The 20532-nt window shown below is 40.2% G+C and overlaps 1 protein-coding gene across 2 annotated transcripts in view; it reads right to left on the reverse strand.

Annotated features, from left to right (window-relative positions):
* PSME4 (proteasome activator subunit 4) overlaps nt 1–20532 on the reverse strand; it is a 1411622-nt gene that overhangs the window by 1308793 nt on the left and 82297 nt on the right. The window contains exons 3-4 of one of the 2 annotated variants that reach the window (XM_078649477.1): nt 15259–15375; nt 10691–10750 (exon numbers count right to left, since the gene is read on the reverse strand). In XM_078649477.1, the coding sequence (XP_078505603.1) occupies nt 10691–10750; nt 15259–15375 (177 nt within the window). The remainder of the gene's footprint in view (nt 1–10690; nt 10751–15258; nt 15376–20532) is intronic. The other variant, XM_078649478.1, reaches the window with a different exon arrangement.

Genomic DNA, 20532 nt, shown 5'->3' on the forward strand with positions numbered 1-20532 from the left:
CCACGGGGTCTCCTTCATCTGAACTTGCGGGGCCCGAAGGCGCACCGGCAGGATCAGGCCGCCCAAATATGGCACACATCAGTTGATCAGTGCTAAAGCGCAAGTGCTACCTGTGGAAACTGTGATTATATTTGGTTTATTTATTTATTTATTTTGAAAGTTTTATATAGCGCGAACAAGATCTTTGCAGATAACAGAGCGCTTTACAGAGGCAGGTGTAATCATCAACAAGATCATCACGTTCCATTACATAACAAAAGTATTAAGTATATTACAGGTATGAGGTAGCCAGGCATAGTGGGAGCGTATGATAACAAAGACGCTGTGATTATACAGAGATGGATAGAAAAAAGAATAAGAAAAAGGATCTAAGCATTTCATACTAATATAGGTCATATCATCATCATCATCAAGATCATCACGCTCCAGTACATAGCAAAGAATTACGTATAGTACAGGTATGAGGTAGCCAGGCATAGTGGGAGCGTATGACAACAAAAACGCCGTGATTATACAAAGATGGAGAAAAAAGGATCTAAGCATTTCAGACTAATATAGGTCACAACACACGTGCAAAGGAATATAAGGCTATATCATAATAAAATGCTGGAGTACTGTTCGCAGTGTAAGTCAAACGCATTGTTCAAGTGTATTTAGCCATAAGGATACTTTTGACTTCTTTCTTAAAAAGAAGGGAGGAGGAGATGAGCCTCGTTTCAGGAGGGAGTGCGTTCCAGATCCTGGGCGCCATTCCAGAGAAGGAGCGTTTGTAAGTTTTTTCCTTCCGGAATCTTCGCGGTTTCAGCAGAAGATTGTTTGAGCTCCTGGTAGTTCTGGACCCCCCGGAAATTGTCAACTTCTGAGTGAGGTAGCTGGGTGATTTCAGGTGTATAGCCTTGTGCGTCATGCAGGCAATTTTCAGCTGTATTCTGGCTTCAAGTGGCAGCCAGTTCAAGGATTTGAAGTCCGGGGAGATATGTGAGTGTTTTTTTGATCCAGTGATGAGTCTCGCTGCCGCATTTAGTGACGTTCTGAGGGGTGCAGTTGTCGTTAGGGGGAGGCCGCAGAGGGCCACGCTGCCGTAGTCTATGCGAGGAATGACCAGAGCTTGTACTGCTATTTGGAAGTCTTTTGCTGGAAGGAAAGGTTTCAGTTTCCTCAAGGTATTTATTTGGAAGTTCGCCCCCTTGGTAGCCTTGCTGATATGCTGCTGCATGTTGAGGTTGGTGTCAAGTGTTATGCCTAAGGATTTTGCTGAGTCCACGATGGTCGGTTGGACATTGAGTGCTGTTAGGTGTTTAAGCCATGTTTGACGGGAAGATATTTTCGAGGGAGGTGAGATTAGGAGGAACTCAGTCTTCATAGCATTGAGTTTGAGGTGGTTGTCGGCCAGCCAGGATTGGGTGCTTCTGATCGTTGAGTTCAGACTCAGGATGTCGTTGTGGGAATGTAACTTGAGATATATTTGAGTGTCATCAGCGTACATGTGAAAGTGTACATTTGATGTTTGTAGCAGGGTGGTGAGAGGCTCCATAACTAGGTTGAACAAAGTAGGGGATAGGCAGGATCCTTGAGGGACACCTAACGACACCGGAACTGGGGAAGACATCAGGTTTTTGCTCTTGAATTTTTGAGACCGGTTGTGTAGGAAGGAAGTGAACCAGCGAAGCACAGTCCCAGAGAAGCCCATTCTTGTCTTTAGGAGATCGAGTAAGTTCTCATGTTTCACTGTGTCAAATGCTGACGAAAGATCAAGAAGGATGAGGAGGCAGGTATTGTTTTGATCTAGGATTTGGATGGCATCATATGGTTAATCATATTTGGCATATTTGATTTACTGGTAAGTCCTTAGTAAAGTGCTGGGCGTGCGCCCAGGGTCTATCAAACAAGCTCTCTGAGCTCAGAATTTAAAAACACATCTTTTAGTGAAGGTGGTTCACAAATTATGTGTGTACATATTGCTTGTATTTATCAAGACTCATACTGCATCTATTAATGAGAGGTTTGAAGGGTTAAGAGATTTTGCCATTTAGGAGTTGCGGTTTTGTTAAAAATATTGTTGCCTGGATATGTAAAAAATCTTTGGTAATCCATTTCATAGTTGAGCATGGCAAAATGCATGCTGGGAGTGGCAGTTTTTAGGAATAAGACAATGGTGATAACGGACTCAGCGACGTGAGGCTTGGCTTAAGGAGAACGTGAAACTTAACACCTGAGGTTGATTTAACAACGCAGGAAGTTGGTGAAACAGGGTTTCATCGCCAATTGAAATGCTCATTTAAACGCAAAGTATGTGGTATGGCACGCTCGAAAAAGTAACATGCTGGAATTGGTGAACGTATATGATTATATGATGAATTTGTACGGAGTTCAATTTTTTGAAGGCTAAGTACATGTCATGGTAAGCGCAAACGCCATTTAAGCTGCTGGGGGATAGATAAGAGAACAAAGGTTGGAAAAAAGGAGGGGTTACATTTTGCATGCCTGTATATTAACATTATGCCAAATCCTGGCGCTAAATTGGTGATTTTTCAGTGGAATAAAGTTTAATATATGGTTTATTCCTTTAAACACGATTGAGGAACATGAGATGTACGTTGATTATGTATTCCTTTGAACACGGTTGGGGAACATGAGATGAGATGATTATTGAATTGCATAATATGGATGATGTTGATTTAAATAGTAATACAATTATTTTGTATATATTTTTTTAGATGCCCCTGACGAAGGGATTTTAATATCCCGAAATGCATTGGGTTTTTTCAAAAAATAAACGTCATGATATATGGAATTCTCCTGTGCCTTGGAGTTTGTTTGAATATTCCTGTAACAGCAAGTGCATGGATAAAACGAGTTGAATTAAAAAGGTTAAAAAGAAATAAACAGATATAAATGTAAATGGTCAAGAAGAAGAAGAAGGTGATTGAATTTAATTCATTGGATTCATACCGAGGTTATGGCTCTGCGACTAGGTGGAACCTGTAAAAAGTTCCCCGAGTTTTTGTTTTGATTGCAGCGCAGGAGGCGAAGCGCAAAACAAGTTTGCACGCTTTCAAAGTGGAATCAGAATAAACTGGATAAATTATGGATGAAATATGGTGTGCATCTCACCACTATGAACTTCTTTAAAGAATTTTTCGTCTCGACTTTGTTGAGATTGCACCCAGATGACAAATGAAGTAAAAATGACAAGCTTGGTTTAATCAAAATATTAAATGTGTTGAAGATATAAGCAAGCACGAAAATGACAATCGGCACAGGAATTGTGTTCGAAATAATAAGTTCAAAAGAAACATGCAGTTAGTTAAAGACAAATACATGAAAGAGAAACTAAGGAACATTTACGAAAACTGTTTTTTAAAAACATATTGCTTGTATTTATCAAGACTCATACTGCATCTATTAATGAGAGGTTTTAAGGGTTAAGAGATTTTGCCATTTGGGAGTTGCGGTTTTGTTAAAAATATTGTTGCCTGGATATGTAAAAAATCTTTGGTAATCCATTTCATAGTTGAGCATGGCAAAATGCATGCTGGGAGTGGCAGTTTTTAGGAATAAGACAATGGTGATAACGGACTCAGCGACGTGAGGCTTGGCTTGAGGAGAACGTGAAACTTAATACCTGAGGTTGATTTAACAAGGCGGCATGTTGGTGAAACAGGGTTTCATCGCCAGTTGAAATGCTCATTTAAACGCAAAGTATGTGGTATGGCACGCTCGAAAAAGTAACATGCTGGAATTGGTGGACGTATATTGTATTGTATTGTATTGTATTGTATTGTATTGTAATTGCATTTATATAGCGCTTACTACCCCTGACGAGGCGTCGAAGCGCTTTTTCGGCGGGTAGCACGCTTCTCCGGGACCCACAGAGGATTAGTGTTGAATTAGTATAGTGAAACATGCAAGTACATTTTAAGTGGTGGATAAGTTAATCAGTTATTTGGATTTGGAATGATAGCAGAAGGATAGAGTAGGACAAAGGTTCGTATTTATCTATCGCTCGCTTGTTGACGCATGCTATTCAGGGAGCCTATAGAGGATTAGTGGTGAATTAATATGGTGAAATATGAGGTAATTTCAGTGGTGGATATTAGTCTGTTACTTGGAGTGAGAAGGATAGCGGATGGATAAAAGGGGAAGAAAGATTTGCATTCATATAGCACTTGTTACCCCTGATGGGCGTTGAAGCGCTTTTCTGGCGAGTAGCACGCCACTCCGGAACCCATAAAGGATTAGTGTTGAAAATTAGTATAGTATAAATATGAAATAATTTGAGTAGTAGATATGTTATTAAGTTATTTGGCCAGTATATTAGTATAGTTGAATATGGAATTTGAGAAGTGAAACATGTTAGTCTGTTAATTTTTATTGAAAAAAGGATAGTGGAGGGATAAAAGAGTAAAAGATTTTTTTTTATATATATATATTAGTAGTAGGAAGAGGCTTTTGGATGAGTAAAAAGGAGTTTTGGAATATGGAATATGGAATTTGAGAAGTGAATTATATGATTATATGATTATGGAATTTGTATGGAGTTCAATTTTTTGAAGGCTAAGCACATGTCATGGTAAGCGCAAACACCATTTAAGCTGCTGGGGGATAGATAAGAGAACAAAGGTTGGAAAAAAGGAGGGGTTACATTTTGCATGCCTGTATATTAACATTATGGCAAATCCGGGCGCTAAATTGGTGATTTTTCAGTGGCATAAAGTTTAATATATGGTTTATTCCTTTAAACACGATTGAGGAACATGAGATGTAAGTTGATTATGTATTCTTTTGAACACGGTTGGGGAACATGAGGTGAGATGATTATTGAATTGCATAATATGGATGATGTTGATTTAAATAGTAATACAATTATTTTGTATATATTTTTTTTAGATTCCCTGACGAAGGGATTTTAATATCCCGAAATGCATTGGGTTTTTTCAAAAAATAAACATCATGATATATGGAATTCTCCTCTGCCTTGGAGTTTGTTCGAATATTCCTGTAACAGCAAGTGCATGGATAAAACTAATTGAATTAAAAAGGTTAAAAAGAAATAAACAGATATAAATTTAAAAGGTCAAGAAGAAGAAGAACGTGATTGAATTCATTGGATTCATACCGAGGTTATGGCTGTGCGACTTGGTGGAACCTGTAAAAAAGTTCCCCCAGTTTTTGTTTTTACTTTTAGAAAGTGGGCATTTTCCTGCTTTACCATCCTGTACCTCTGCCTGCCTGTGGAATCAAAGTCTGGAGTAGACTGATAGTTGGGCTGTTTGTGCATTCACTCTAGACAGTCACATAAAGGAGCTGAAGTGTGGCCTGCATATCCTAATTGCCCATCACCAGGCTGATGGGCCTTCCTGAGCTAGAGTGGTGGGAGGAGTTGTCAATGACACCTGAATAGGGCTGTGCATGCACTTTCACAATGCTGTCTCCACCCCCCTATAGTGTGTCTAGAGCCAAGACAGGGCAAGGCAGGATCTTTGCACTACAAAGACTATTGTTTGAAGGATGCCTACTTCAAAGGGCAAAAGGGTATACGCATTAGACCTGTAACCCCAGACTTTTAGAACACTTCTGGATCAAGAGGAGACTCTGCCAAGAGGAAGAGCTAGAAAGCTGTTGGGAGGAGTACTGCCCCTCTGCTGTGTTACATTGCTGGGTTGGCCTGTGGTTGCTGCTTCTGTCTTGGAGAGGACAAGGACTGTACTTTGCTTTGGCCTCCTGCTTGAGAAGATACTCCAAGGGCTTGTGTATGCTTGCCTCCTTGTAGAAGTCTCAGGGCCATCAAACGCTTCATCTGTAGCTTCCTTGGACTCCTTTACTGTGAGTTCTGACCTGCCAATGGGTGCCAATCCCAGTTCTGGGCCCTTGGAGGTGGTTTTGGTGCTTCAAAAACTGAAAATCTATGCATCGAGCCTTCAGCACCAGTTTTCCCACTGTAAGCTTGTGAGGTTGAGAAACGAATGCACCGCTGTGGTGAGGCCCAACAAAAACAACAAAAAAAACTATGCAGTGCCTGTTCGCAGCTGAAAGAACCACTGCACCAGAGTTCAGAGCACTGTGTCTCCGACGTCTGAGACCCCCTGGCCCCCTCCAACTCTGATGCAGGCCCCGCTGTGTGGCTGAAAGAATCAACACAACACTTTCTCGCGGTTGAAAGAATAGACGCAACACCTGTTTCGCAGTCACTGCATCGACCCCAGTGCATTTGGATTTTCCACGCACCACACCTGTGCACCAAGTCTACATCGACACTGGACTTCAGTAATGAACCGAGACGAGTGTCCGGAGAAACGACGTATCACCTCCCTGTGCAGTGAGAAACAGACGCATCACCTCCCCGCACATTAAGAAACCAACACACCACCTCTTCTCCCAGTAAGGAACCAACGCATCAACTCCACTCTCAGCAAGGAACCGATGCATCAGCTCCTCTCCCAGTAAGGAACCGAGGCATCACCTCCCCTATGTGACAGTAAGGAACAGACACATCACCTCCCCTTAGAGCAAGGAACCAATGCATCACCTCCCCTGGGAGCAAGGAACCAACGCATCACCTCCCCTGGGAGCAAGGAACCAACGCATCACCTCCCCTGGGAGCAAGGAACCAACGCATCACCTTCCCTGGGAGCAAGGAACCAACGCATCACCTCCCCTGGGAGCAAGGAACCAACGCATCACCTCCCCTGGGAGCAAGGAACCGACGCATCGCTTTGCTTTCTGGCGCCTCACCTCCTCTACGTCTGTTTTCAACAGTGAATATGATGCATCCCAGGTACTGTGAACTAAAAGTGAGCCATCCAAACCTTTTTAAGGTCGCATCTTGAGTTGTGTATGTTGGATTTTGGTAGTTTTGGTCTTGTTTGGTTTAGATAAAGATTGGCTATTTTTCTAAACTGGTGTGGTGTCCATTTGTAGCGTTTTCACTGTGGGCTTATGTACAAATGCTTTACACAAAGCCTTTGAGATAAGCTTGACTGCTCGTGCCAAGTTACCAAAGGGAGGGGAGCAGGGGTTTTCTTAGCTGTGCAATCCTCTTACCTGGACTGGAAGGCAGGGTCCCTACTTGGACAGGGTGCAACCCACTGCTAACAAAACTCCTTAATGATTTTTGCTTTTTTTCAATTTGTTTATTACTCTCAAAATTCAATTTATTGTCTTATAAAGACAGTTTATCCAGGTAAGTGTGACTGTCTGCAGCAGAGGGCTGAGCATTCAGGTAAAACATATTCTAGCAAAATTCGTGAAAACGTTACAGGATATTCTTGGTTTTAGATTTATTCTGTCCCTCATCTTTTTTTTAGCAGTGCTACATTTATTACCTTTGGGCTTAATGTAATTGGCTAGGGTCGTACTAGCTTTATTATAGTCCCGTATATTCTGGCTTTAAGATTTGTAATTTATATAGGAGCTCTTTCACTAATGACTTGTTTACAGCCATATTTTAGGGATTTACATTTTTGTAAAATATCTATGCCTTGATATGTGCCAAGTATATGCTCAAGGGTTTTGATTTCTTTTAATCTAGAGCATCCATCTTGAGATTCATGTGTATATTTTCGGTATATACATACTGCGCATGAGCCCTCTTAATGTGACTTTCATGACATCTGCCTAAAAAAATTAATGTTTTTTCTTGTGGCATTTGCTGATCAAAATTCCACAGATCCGAAAATTGATCCACAAATCATATGAAAAATGCAATACTTTTTTTTATTGCAAATCGAGCAACATTTATAAAGGTACAGTGAAGAACTGTAACGAGAAACAATCAAAATAATATTTACGCATAAAAAATAAGGTAGAAAAGTAGTTTAGAACAAACTAGAAAAGAAATGGAAACTATTGATTGACGATTACCTACGACAAATCGTCAAATGAATGAAATCCTAAGTAAATGCTATCATGAGAAGAACAGGTGAAACTCTGACCAATGAAAAACCCTCACCTGCCGTGGCCTTGCTCCCACAAAACAGATCTGTCTTATAAACCTTTCCCTTTGCCCCATATATCTGGAACAAGTGTATAATGAGTTGTGTATAATGAGTTATATGGCCCTCCTGCACGTTCAATGACACTGCAGTAATATGAAAACTGCACACTTTCACCATTATATTGACACGGTAAATTAGTCCTTTCGTCTTTTGTAGCATATGCCCTTTTTTATTAGGGCTCGCTGCCGGTAGCAGCGCGAAGCGCTGCCGCAGCGAGTATTACAGTCACCGTGCTCACAGCCAAGGGAGTACAGAGCTGTGCACGAGCGGCTATTGGCCTGTGCCCGAGCCGATTGTGCTCTGTGAACGTGCACGTCTCCGGAAGACGTGCTGCGCCCGAGCTGGCTCCAGCTTGGTTTTTTTGGATCCATTTCGCGGCCGACGCAACTAAACGCTGACGTCTTGTTAATCGTTCTCATTGCCCCAACCTGCCACTTAACATCCCCGTGCAGTCCCCTACCCCCACCACCACCTCGTAATGTAGAGCACTGGGATTTATTAAGGCAGTCGCACTGCAGGCCCAATACGTTCTCACCGCCTTCTCTGCATCGGAGAGGACGTGGCACCAGCTAAAGAAACAATAGCATAAACTGGAACGGATTTGGTGGTAGATTTCCACATTGCCTTGTGTGCACCGATCGTAAACATGCAGTAAAAATGCTGTGGTTCATTTTCAGGTCTGTAGCCCTTAAATCTTCTTTAGAGAAATTATCCTGCGCCCCACCCTCCATCACTGCTTGTTATTTTTAATCCTTTGGCGCCCTTTGCCGTCACTTTTAACGAGCATTTTCCTGTCTCAGCTCAATGACCAATTCATCAACAGCGCGCTTTATCTTTCACAAACGCTTGCTCGGTAGCCCTCTCTTACCCCACTTCTCTCTCCTTCCAGGCACCTTGTCCCTCCCTCATTGCCCCCCTCTCCTTTCAGGCTTCTCGTTCCACCCTCGCTGCTCCACTCTCTCTCCAGGTTTCTTGTCCTCTCATGCTGCTCTCTTCCTCCTCTAGGCCTCACGTCCCTTCTCTGCTCCTCTCTCTTCCTCCAGGCCTCTCGTCCCTCCCCCTCTCTCTGAAAGTCTCTCGTCCCTCCCTCGTTGCTCTCCTCTCGATCCAGGCTTCTTGTCGCTCACTCGTTGCTCCCTTCTCCCTCCAGGCTTCTCATCACCCCTGCTGCTCTCTTCTCACTCCAGGCCTCTTGTCCCCCCTCTGCAGCTCTCCACTCCCTCCAGGCCTCTCGTCCCTCCCTTCTCCCTCCAAGCCGCTGGTCCCTTTCTTGTTGCTCGTCTCTCCCTCCAGGCTTCTCATCCCTCTCTTGTTGCTCCCCTCTCCCTCCAGGCTTCTTGTCCTCCCATGCTGCTTGTCCTCCCATGCTACTCTCTTCTCCCTCCAGGCCTCTCGTCATTTCCTTCTCCCTCCAGGCTTCTCATCCCTCCCTTGTTGCTCCCCTCCCCCTCTGCTTAATTTGAGCCAGTGGTTGCCGCACCCAGGATAATGTGCAGCATGGATAAATACTAATAAGGTCCCAAAGGCGAGACTGATTGCATTGCAAATGCTTGTGTTTGGGCTGTTCCCATTGTTTGAGTTGCTGCTTTTAAGCTTCTCCCACTGTTGATTAATTGTGGTAGACTGTTGCCTTATTTGTTGTTTTTTAAGGAGGGGGGCTCTGCTGCACAACCATTCAACAACAACTGGTTCAAATATGTTCTCTCAATGTTTCAAGCTTTATTACAAATGCCACAAAAAGATGTTAATATTTCACTTCTGGTCTTGGATTTTCGTCACAATAAAATACACTGAACATAATCTTCACAAAAGTTATTTACAAAAGTTTAGGGTATTGCCATTAAACATTACAATAACTTTTATTTAAGTATTAATTATAAAAAAATGCTATTGTTATTTGTAATATCAATACAGCTAAGTCACGTAAATGCAAAACATGTTGCATTACAAATGCTATAGGTGTCACATTTGCAAAAGTTATAGCTATTGGCATTGTAAATGACAAAGCTATTAATTTTGCTATTTTCAAAACCAACACATAAATACAAAATGTGTCATTTACAATACCAATAGCTCAAACTTTCCTAATGCGAGACCTATTGCATTGCAAATGCTTGTTATGGTTGGATTTCAATTTTACGGTTGGATTTCTATTGAGCACAATGTAGACTATACTGTGTTTTACTCTGTGGAACTCATTTAATGTTGTTAACCCAATTTGTAGTAAATGTAACTCTTAAAATTCTGGGTGATGTAAAAGGGTACATTGGTTCTACTGTAAGTGTTTGAATTTGACATAAAACACCAAAACAGTTATAGAATCAAGCAAATGGAAATATGTTGAAACTAGAAGCAGACATCTGACACATTTTGCAATGTTCAACCACATAAATCTTAATGGTTTGTTTAATTCTAGTGGAATAAATTAGGTACTGCGTAGCAGGTGGAGATTCGACAAAATGGAAAATAATTAATAATTAGGATTTTTATTTGATAAAAACAGTGCATAATTATCGAAAAAAAGTTGTGTAGTGTTAACATATGTTTATCAGTTAAAGGAAAAAACAAAAGCAAACAAAGAAACCAATCCCGGGCAACAAAGATTATTACATTTACAAGAATTGTCACCATTTGAGCACAACATGCAAAACAGGACACAGCGGCCATAGCTAAGCAAGTAAAGTTGTCCTTACCACCTATGTAAAATAGTAAGCATAACTGTTTTAGTGGAAGACAAGCCTTGTCGACATGAACTGAATATGAAACAAATAAAACAACATAAGGTATAAAACATGACAGGGAAAAACAATCATGACTACAATCACAGTAAAACAAAGTTCTCAAACATCATGTGAGAACACAATGAACTGGAAATACCCCACTGTATTGCTGCTAATGTAGCAACAGACACTATCTGAATAATATCAAATTCATAGAGCCAGAGTTTTGTAAACGTACACATTTTAAATAAAGTATTGTAATTTTATCTAGAGAATTTCATATTGCGAACAAGGCAACAAAGCGCTTTTGCAAACGCGCAACACACTACACTGTAGGAAGCCCTTGGATGGAGGAGTGCAGTTTAAGTGTGGCTTTGTGAGAAGTATTTTGGTATTGTATGCAATGACCAGAATGATGCTCTTATCTTGGCCTAGGCTCCTGCACTTAAGCTGGGGGTGGGGTGAAGCACAATGAGACAGAAAAGATGAACCTTATAGATTCTGGTTGGGAGCGTTTGAGTTATGAGAGAGCTCTATGTGTATGGAAACATGCATATACACCTTACAAGCTAATAACTGCAAAAGTGGACAACGTGAAAACTAACAATAACATTTAAGTTTGGTTCCCTCTGAGCACGTACTGATTAAGTTATAACGTAACACTGTTCTTAACAAAGCAAAAAAACATCAACATTTTTTTAACTAAAGGGCTTGAACCGAGTAATCCAGCTTTTCTGTTGTGTTTATTTTCGTTAAAGCACCACCACATGCAGCTTTCCATCGAACATTAGCAGTTCAACACTGTCGAACAGGCTAGAATCATACAGCCCTGCCAAGTACCACGCATCAGGCATTAGACTAACGCATTTCAGTGTGGTGGTCTGCATCACTGCACTGAAATGAGAAGTCACGCATATTAGCTCCTTTTCAGCTGTGTCTGTCAAGCGTTGCGGCCCGGAGTGCGCTGGCTGCTAATTATAAGAACACCATTTGCTGGAGTCGAGTGGCAGGCAGCTAGGGAGACTTGAGGGCTGGCTGATCTGCTAGCTATTATGCAACATTGGATTCAATCTTACACCACACGACATACATTTAACTGTCGTCACAATCATGTCAGTAGTGCCTGCCAATGGATACTACCGACATATTCAACAAGTGAGGTCTGAGCTTCTGTCAGACTCGTAGTTAGCAGCAAGTGGAACCATTACGTAGGCTGCCGCCCGTGATGCGAGCAGGAGGTAGTTGAATTTAGATTATTGGCTGCTGCCTCACCTGCAATGAGCTCGCACGGCAATGAATCCTGTGACCGACACCGAGCCAATGCATCGGGCGGCAGGCAAGACAGTGACTGAACATGGTCTGGCACTGGACTCACTGCAGTGGCTGTCCTGGTGGTTCATTCGCAGTTCACCTGCCCAGAACACCGCCGGGACCCCTGACTGTGCAGCTAGCTGAGTCGGCCCAAGCGAGCCTGATGGCCGGCGGAGATAAGGCACAGAGAGAGAGGCAAGCCAGGAAGCTGGGTTGTACGGAATAATAATTGCAGCTGCATTCGCTGGCCGTTGCTGCAAAAAAGTAAGTGTGCCTAGCCCTGGAATGAGGGGCTTCATTCAGTTGCTGACGGGCTAATGGTTAACTTAAGTGTCCCATATAATGTGCTTGCACGCACAAACGACACTCCCGCACTTGAGACAATGCATGCAGCACCTAGTGTGCTGCAGCTACTAACAGACACCATAGCCGACCTCTCCGGCAGTGCAGGAGTCAGTCGTCACGTGCATCTGCAAAATGTATTCGGAGCCTAACTAATTGGCAATAGCCATGATGAAATGAGCGTTGATTTTTCCAGAAAGTCTAGCAAAACCTTTACGTTCATTCAAAGTGCACCACCCGTGTCTCCAAATCCAGCACCAGCAACAAGTCGGAGTACACTTTTATTATAAAACAAAATAAACATGTAATAGACTTTATGACAAAAGATAACACACTCTCTTTTAATTGTATAGAACAACTACCTATCATGTGTGCCTCAGCCTCACTCTCTTGAGGCTTGCCCAATGCCCGATGCAGTCTGCGGCAGCTCGAGGTAATCCGAGTCCGCTATTGTGGACTATTAATTTATGATTAGGCAGCTGACTTGCCTCTGAAACTTGCAGCGAGTACTAGTAGAAAGCTCCAGCAGGAGAAATACAGACTCAAGAGCAGACTTCTGCAACTGAGAGCTCCTTTCATCAGAGTCCCTCAGGACTACAAATTGACTGTCTGACCGATCGCTAGGACAGCAGTGTCTGCAGTCGGCTGAGCAAGTTAGTGTTTTGCAGCAGTTTTTAGATCTTCTTAAGGAGTTTCTTGCTGCTCAAATGGGTGTCGTTAGATAGATAGATAGATCTATGTAGCTCAGGCGCTTAACTACAGAGAGGTGCATGGAGCGGTTTCCATACAGGTCAAACAGCAGCCTCAGTGCGACCTGGCCAGTTGCATAACGGAAAATCAACATTTTCTAAAAGTGATGTGTGCTTTCTCAACATAAGAAAGTACCTTTTCAATTGCCATCACTAAATACTAAGCATCTTCTTCAGTGCAAAATTTGTGGCGGTGGGCACCAGCAATCAATTTTGGGGACCAAGACTATTTTTTCCATCATCAGACTTTGACCGCGAGAGAGAAAGCAGATAAGGGAGGAGATAACAATGACAAAGATAAAGCAAGCATGAAAAAGGAGGTGAAAGAGTGAGATGACAAGTCATGAAGTGTAAGGTGTGTAAGAAAGATTTGAGCAAGGATCAAAACTAAGCAGCTGTGATGTTTGCCATTTCTATTTATCAGCCGATCCCCTTTGAACACCTCTTTACAAATTGGCCCCTTACAGTCATTTCACAGTTAAATAGGGAAATGTAAATTATTTATCCAGGCTGCCCAAGGTTTCCCAGTCCACTTCTGCAACCTTTACTGTCTGCACAGACAACATTATGAAAGGTCCACAGGAGCAACAAGCAGATGCATAGGCATGAGGGAAAGGATGGGCTGAAGAGAGGGCAGACTGTGAAGAGAATAATCCTTCAGAAAGGCTGAAGACACAAAGGAACAGGAATAGAGCATGAGAGGGAGCAAAGAGTAACAGAAACGTACATGAGATATGCATCAAAGACCCATGGGGATCAAATGACTGTGAGCAAGAACAGTGATGAAAAGCACCAGTGATTAAAAGTAGGAATGAAAAAGATATGAAGGGGTATTAGGGCAACAAACACCTTAGGGCAGAGACCAGAGGAGTCCCACTACACCCACAGCATTTCCTGCCCTCAAACCTCTTATGAGAGTGCTTGAAGTGTGCTCCATGGAGCTGTGTTGTTTTCTCCTTCCTTCTCTAGAGCTTCTCTAAGGACTCTTGATACGGGGTTAGCCTTGGGATAAATCAAAAACATGCTGGAGTCCTGCATAATCCCTTCAACAACCAGTAGCAGAACCGCGAATTACCACAAGCCCACCTCTGGGTTCTCTTCCGTAGCAAGAGGAAATGTGTGACCTACGACAAGCTTGAATATTCCTACAGCTAATCACAGCTAGAGTCCAGGCATGGGCATCTGACCACAGCTGTGCACTTGGTCAAAGTAATTTAATTTCTAGTTGTCAGTCGAATAGACAAAGCGTCTTTCCCTTGACAAACTAACATGATTTCAACACCCCTGACGCCTCCTCCTTTCTCAATGATGAGTAAAGTTAAGGGCATCACACGACCAATAAAAAGACGATGTTCTCAGAAACAGTTATGGAAAATTACTAATTCCAAGAAAAAAAAGTAGAAGGCCGAAAAATAATGAAATCACTCATAAGAGTGCCAGCCTCCTTGTAACAGAATGAATTTGACAGTAGCAACACTGACTAACTCTACCTAGAGGGCAAATTAAAAATACTAATTTATAAATACTTTTTGAGACAACCTATTTGGCGTAACTCAGAGTGAGAAAGCATCTACCAAAGGCAGGGCCTTATCTTTAACAAAATAATGAAAAATCTCGCTTTTTCATCAGGAGATTTATGCATCAACCTATCAACCAGATGAATGTTTTAGCCACCAGGGATGTGAAAATGCCACTGCTGACCTTATTCTCATCCACGTGGCCTCAGCTATGGCCAAGACATTAGCTTTCATGTTGGAACCATAGTTGTTCACATCTTTTGAGAACTGTACATTCAAAAAGGAATTCTCAGTATTCTCCAAAACGAACGGCTCAATTATGTCACCATTTGAAGCATATTAAACTAACGAGTCTCAACACTACATATTTCAGTTAACAAACTAACACAGAAGATTCATTGGAAATGATTTATAAGTGTTATGCTTAATTTCTACATTTTATTCAGAATATACAAAATGTTAAGTTGAGGATGGACAAGACATGAAAGCATACATCTGTGTAAAAGATCCGGAATTAATAAAACAAACAAAAATCTTTGTGTCTTGCCTAATATCATGCATTAAACTCATGCAATTGGACTGTATTCTAACACACAATCACACCATTCTAACAGATACTTACGTTGGAAACCAATTTAGACCAAGGTGTTCAGTCTTTGAATATATGATTCTCTCCAGCATTTCATAAAGTGGCCTCCATGGCAATTGTAAGTCTTCTCTTGAAAGAAGTTCCTTTTTCCTATGCACAAAAATAATCACTGCTTACATTGCTGTATATGCATTTTCTCAACACATCAAACAATGAAGATTGTGACTTATAGCAATGATGCTAATATTGTTAACAAGTCTTCTATTAAACACAGAATATATATATATATATATACACATACATAAACGATCCACATAAGGAAATACTGGATTATTACTAAATTGACATGAGATCAAAGACTCCGAATTTGCCTCTCTATTGTTCAATCCATCAGTAAAACATGCTCCTAAACCCTCTTTGTGGGGACGTTGGGCCTCTATAGGCTTATTATATGTAAAAGAAATTGTACCTCCGTAAGAACCAGTAACTTTTGCGGCTTTAGCATCTTAATTTGCTCTCCTACCAATTTATTTTTTAGAATTTCCTGTCCCTCAAAGTTGCTCTTAGGTGTTTTAAGAAACCACATAAAGCATACGGTCTCAACTTTCTCCATACCGTACATCTTAAAAGCCATAAAGTCTCCGTAATTTAAAAAATAATTAAGAAAACTGCTCCTAATTTTATGGACCGGAGCCAAAAAACATGGGATGGATCATGCATAAAGACTCCATAGCCCCATTTCAATGGCCAGATATATGGAAGCCAATGCTACTGCATAAAGTCTTGCCTCTTGTCTTACAATTCACTTATGAACAACATACAGGGCATTCATCTCAAATGGTCCTAATTTGACCTTCATCTGCAAAAGATTAACCCGCCCTAAGGTATTTCAGGAGATTTATTGTACAATTCTTATACAGTCCCGATTGACAATACTCAGTTCCCTAGGCTCCTCTCCTTTTACCTACCCCACTCGTTCTTTTCCCCTTCTCTTATACATGTACCATGTATAATCAAATGCATACATTCAATATGCGGTTACAAATCGGACTATTTTTATTAAAGTGTATAGTAACCTTTCAGTATATAAGATCACATGCTGTATATTTTGATCTTTTGATAAACAAAATGCAATAAAATCTCTTGAAGGAATCATTGCTTCAATGGTCCAGTTCGCTAGATGCTTGTATTAAATAGGTTATACACATTTCCCTCCACGGTTTTCACAAATATTTGATCAACAAACAAAGTTGTCATTACTAAAGAGGGCGCCTAGATAGATTACAAGAGTAGAAGTATAAAAGAAAAAAAGGATAAATAATTGTAGTTGAAACCAATCTTAAAGGCTAGGAAGGATGAAAGTGTGATCTTGGGGTATTCCTGATTTCTAAATGAGGTTTTACATTCTGCACTGCATAACTAATAACGTGTGGCTAAAGTGAGAACATCAAATATTGTTTTATAAATGGCAATTTAATGAGTTAATTGATGATTGATTGTGGCTGTTTATGGATGTAGAATTGTTTCAATTATTTTTGGTATTGTAGGGTGCATGTGACTTTATCTGTGCAAATTAATTCCTTTTAAATAGTTTAAGTATTTCACGCACTGAGATTAGACCGTAATTCTTTGTTCCACTGTATGATTCAAATTTTGGTTTCTTGATTTTCTTTCAATCATTCAATAGTAAACAATTTGCAACAGCTTAATCTCACTGAATTACATTTAAGCCAGATGTCTTCAATTCACAGTTTAATAAAGACATATAAAAAAAAGCATACATTATGCGTGTCTGGTTGTCTGGTCTTAAAATTGGGTTTGAGATCCTACATTTATTTATTATATTTAGACACCAACAGTATAAACAAATAAAATAGCTCTAATTTTGTTCCAGCTAATCTGTGGAAAGTGGAACCATGATGCTTAGACAATGTCAATACGAACAAAGTTTTAACATTTATTCTTTCTCTTTGTAAGATATCTGACCCATCTTGATATGAGGGCTTGTTATCTGTTAGTGGAACATTCTTGTCAGTTCAATGTGCACAGATACGATTTCTTGACTCTAAAGAACAATTGCATTACTTTCTTGGTTTGTGAATCAGTGTCCATGCTCCTTTACTGTGTATCTGCATTCTCCTTATCAACTGCTAAGATGATCTGTGAGTCTAGAATTAACATTTGGATTTCAGAGCAGAGTGTCCTACTTCTTGCTTCTTCACAGGGTTTAACTAAGTATTCACTTCGAATGTACCAGTGATATTTTTTGGGCATTCATAAATATTTCCTTCTGCAGTATCCCGGTCTACGTGGCTGCTACAGCATCCGCTTACAGAGCCTCATAAATTTGACAGAGTGTTGGGCCTTATCTGCATGACTTTGGGTTAAGTTGCCATTCTTATGGAAGTATGTCTAATCGTATCCTAATGCTGTGTCTTCTCAGGTTTCTAGATCCTTTTTACTGGTTGCTGCTGTTAGTGCACTTATTCTTATCCACATGCCTTAATCTAGGATGATGGTTTTCAAGTAAGACCTGCCAATACAAACCTTACTTTAAAATAGTTTACTTTATGTGTTCGTTAGCTTGGTTTTGTGTTGATTTCTGAAGGGTCCGGGTGTGCGTTGAGGGTCTATTTCCATTTTCTAATTTGTGTTAATGCTGGTCCAAATTGAAGCAGGATTTCTACAGTTCTGTTGATATGTCTAGTACGCAAGTTATTGGAAGCTTTGGTTATCTTGCCCCACTATAATGCATATTGGGTTATAGATCATACTTGGACACAATATGTTCACTTTTGTTCAATGAGGTTCAAATTACATCTGTAGTTTTCACATCTCATTATGCTAACATGACTCAATATTATCATAGCTTCTTTTTACTAGGAGACAGCATTCTACATCGCCTCTTCTAGTGCTCGGCAGTACAATTTGTAGGAAAGATCACTCTAAATCCTTCTAAGGGTTTCAAAGAAGCAGCAGACCATTGTGGCAGTCATAACGTCACATATTATTTTGGACTTATGCTGTATTATTCTTTTTTTAGCCTCCTTGTTAGCCATATTTGGAACGGCTAAATTACATTAACATGAGATTTCAAGTCACATTTTTGGGATTTACAGTTAATTAATGTGTTGTGAATTATCTTGAATCCCTTATTCACAAATTCTGATGCAGTCAGGGTTTGCTCAAATCACACATTTATCACATATATACGATCTCTGTAAATGTGAAGTAGTCATAGCTCTCGTTATTGATTGAAACTTCTTGACATTCTTCAGGATAAAAATACCATGAAGGTTTTTTTTAAATGGGCCAGTTCTTGTTAGTTATTTTCTCTATCTGGCTTGTCACTGAAGTGAAAAAAGTGACAGAAAAGGAGATTCCTTCTTGTTTTATCAATGTACAACTGTCTTCCCTTGTTGTAAACCAAAAGATTTCAGTTCCTGAGGTAATCTCTTTCTTGAAGTTTTGTAAGCATCTCGGAGTTAGTAGTTGGTTTTATTGATCAGTTTCTTCAATTCTCAAGAATTGCCCATAAGAGAGACTATATTTTAGTTTTGTTAGATAGAAGCTGAAATACTGGTGTATGGTATCCACATCTGTTCATCTTAAACACAGTAATATGTATAGTTTTCATTCTTCACACTTGACCATCAAGCAAAAAAAAAAAAAAAAGTATCCTTAGGATTTGAACTAAGCACCACAGTCATGAGTTTCTTTTTTGTTCAACCACAGAATGAAGAAATAACATTTTTCTTCAGTGGCTCTTGATACCAGTATCAGTCATTTAAACATTGCTTTTATGAAAGGACCTGATTCACTGCTGTACATATGTGCAAGACAAGGCAGTCCTTTTTACATGAATGCACAATTCATCGTTGATTATCAATACGTTTAGTATATGAGGCAGATTTTGGCTTTGAAGATTATGGTGTCTCTGCTCTTGTTAAGGTTTACTTCAAGAACTTCCAGAGATTTATCGTGAGGGGTGTTAGTTTATTGAAAAGTTTGAAATCCATGGTAAACCGGATCAAGAAGAAGCTTCTACATTCAATCAATCAAATGTGGGGTACCACAATAGCGCATGGGTGGCAGTTCCTCGTCTTTTACTTCATAGGAACGCTCTAGAACAAGCTTCCTCTTGATCTTAACTACCTCCATAAACCTCTCGGATTCCGCAGGAAATTAAAAACCTAGCTGTTCTCACCAGTCTCCCAAGCTGCTGGGAACTTCTCTCGTCCTCTTAGCATCAGGAAACCCATCCCAGTAATCACACACTTTAAAAAATCCATAATAAATCAAATAAATTAATAGACAGATTGGGTTGATGAGGTCAGTATGATCTTTAACATATTCTGCTCCTTCATAACAGTTTGAGAAAAATATTTACACATTTTGAGTAAGAGCTCCCAGGACTGGGTCACACTTTCAAGTTATTGGTCTGCTCAGTGGGATATTTGGATCTTTGTGAAGCATTGGTATGACAAAGCACCACAATGCTACAATACATTTTGTTACTTAACAAGTAAACAGCAGACCTTAATGAAGGACACTTAAATGATAGTTATTATTTTGTGTTTTGGATTAGAGATCAACTTACAGTAATGACGTTACTACTCAACTATATTGGTATTTAAGCTTTATACTTTTGAGTACCTTGAATGATAAGTGCTTCCACTTCATCAGAAGGTTTGATGGTATTTTTTGTTTTTCTTTAAACATGTATCATGCCATTAAAACAATCTTTAAAGTAACCTTCAAAACAATATTTATAGCTCACCAAGAATTTCATGTGAATCAACGACTCTTTCTTAGACAAAAATTAAAGCAGGAATCTACAACCATTTCTGCGATAAGAGCTACTTATGTTCAATGAAAATCATCCTGAGCGACTGATATCAAGCATTGTAGTAGTGACCAAACAACTACAATATGCAAGATCACCAGCAGTCACAAAATTAGTGCATTAAGAACAATTGGCAGCAGTAATGCAAAAAAAAGATAATAACGTTATCAGTAATAAGTCTACCCAACGTTATATGATCACTCAGCTGTAAATACACTTTGAAAACTCAGCCATTTTTCTCAAAGCATCAGTTTATTATTTATAAAATTGCACATTTTTTCTCAAATAAAAACTTTTCAATGTTTCTAGATATATATTAGTTAAATGAATGAAAAGTGTCTAGACTGGCCTGCACACAGGAGAGCTACTTACAGGTAGCTGGAGAGCTACTGCTAGCTCACGAGCTACTCTTTGGAGAAGCCTGAAAGAAAGGATCTGCACTCAAGGATTTTCCACTACTA

Source organism: Lissotriton helveticus, chromosome 6, assembly GCF_964261635.1.
Source record: "Lissotriton helveticus chromosome 6, aLisHel1.1, whole genome shotgun sequence".
In the NCBI taxonomy this organism is placed as follows: Eukaryota; Metazoa; Chordata; class Amphibia; order Caudata; family Salamandridae; genus Lissotriton; species Lissotriton helveticus.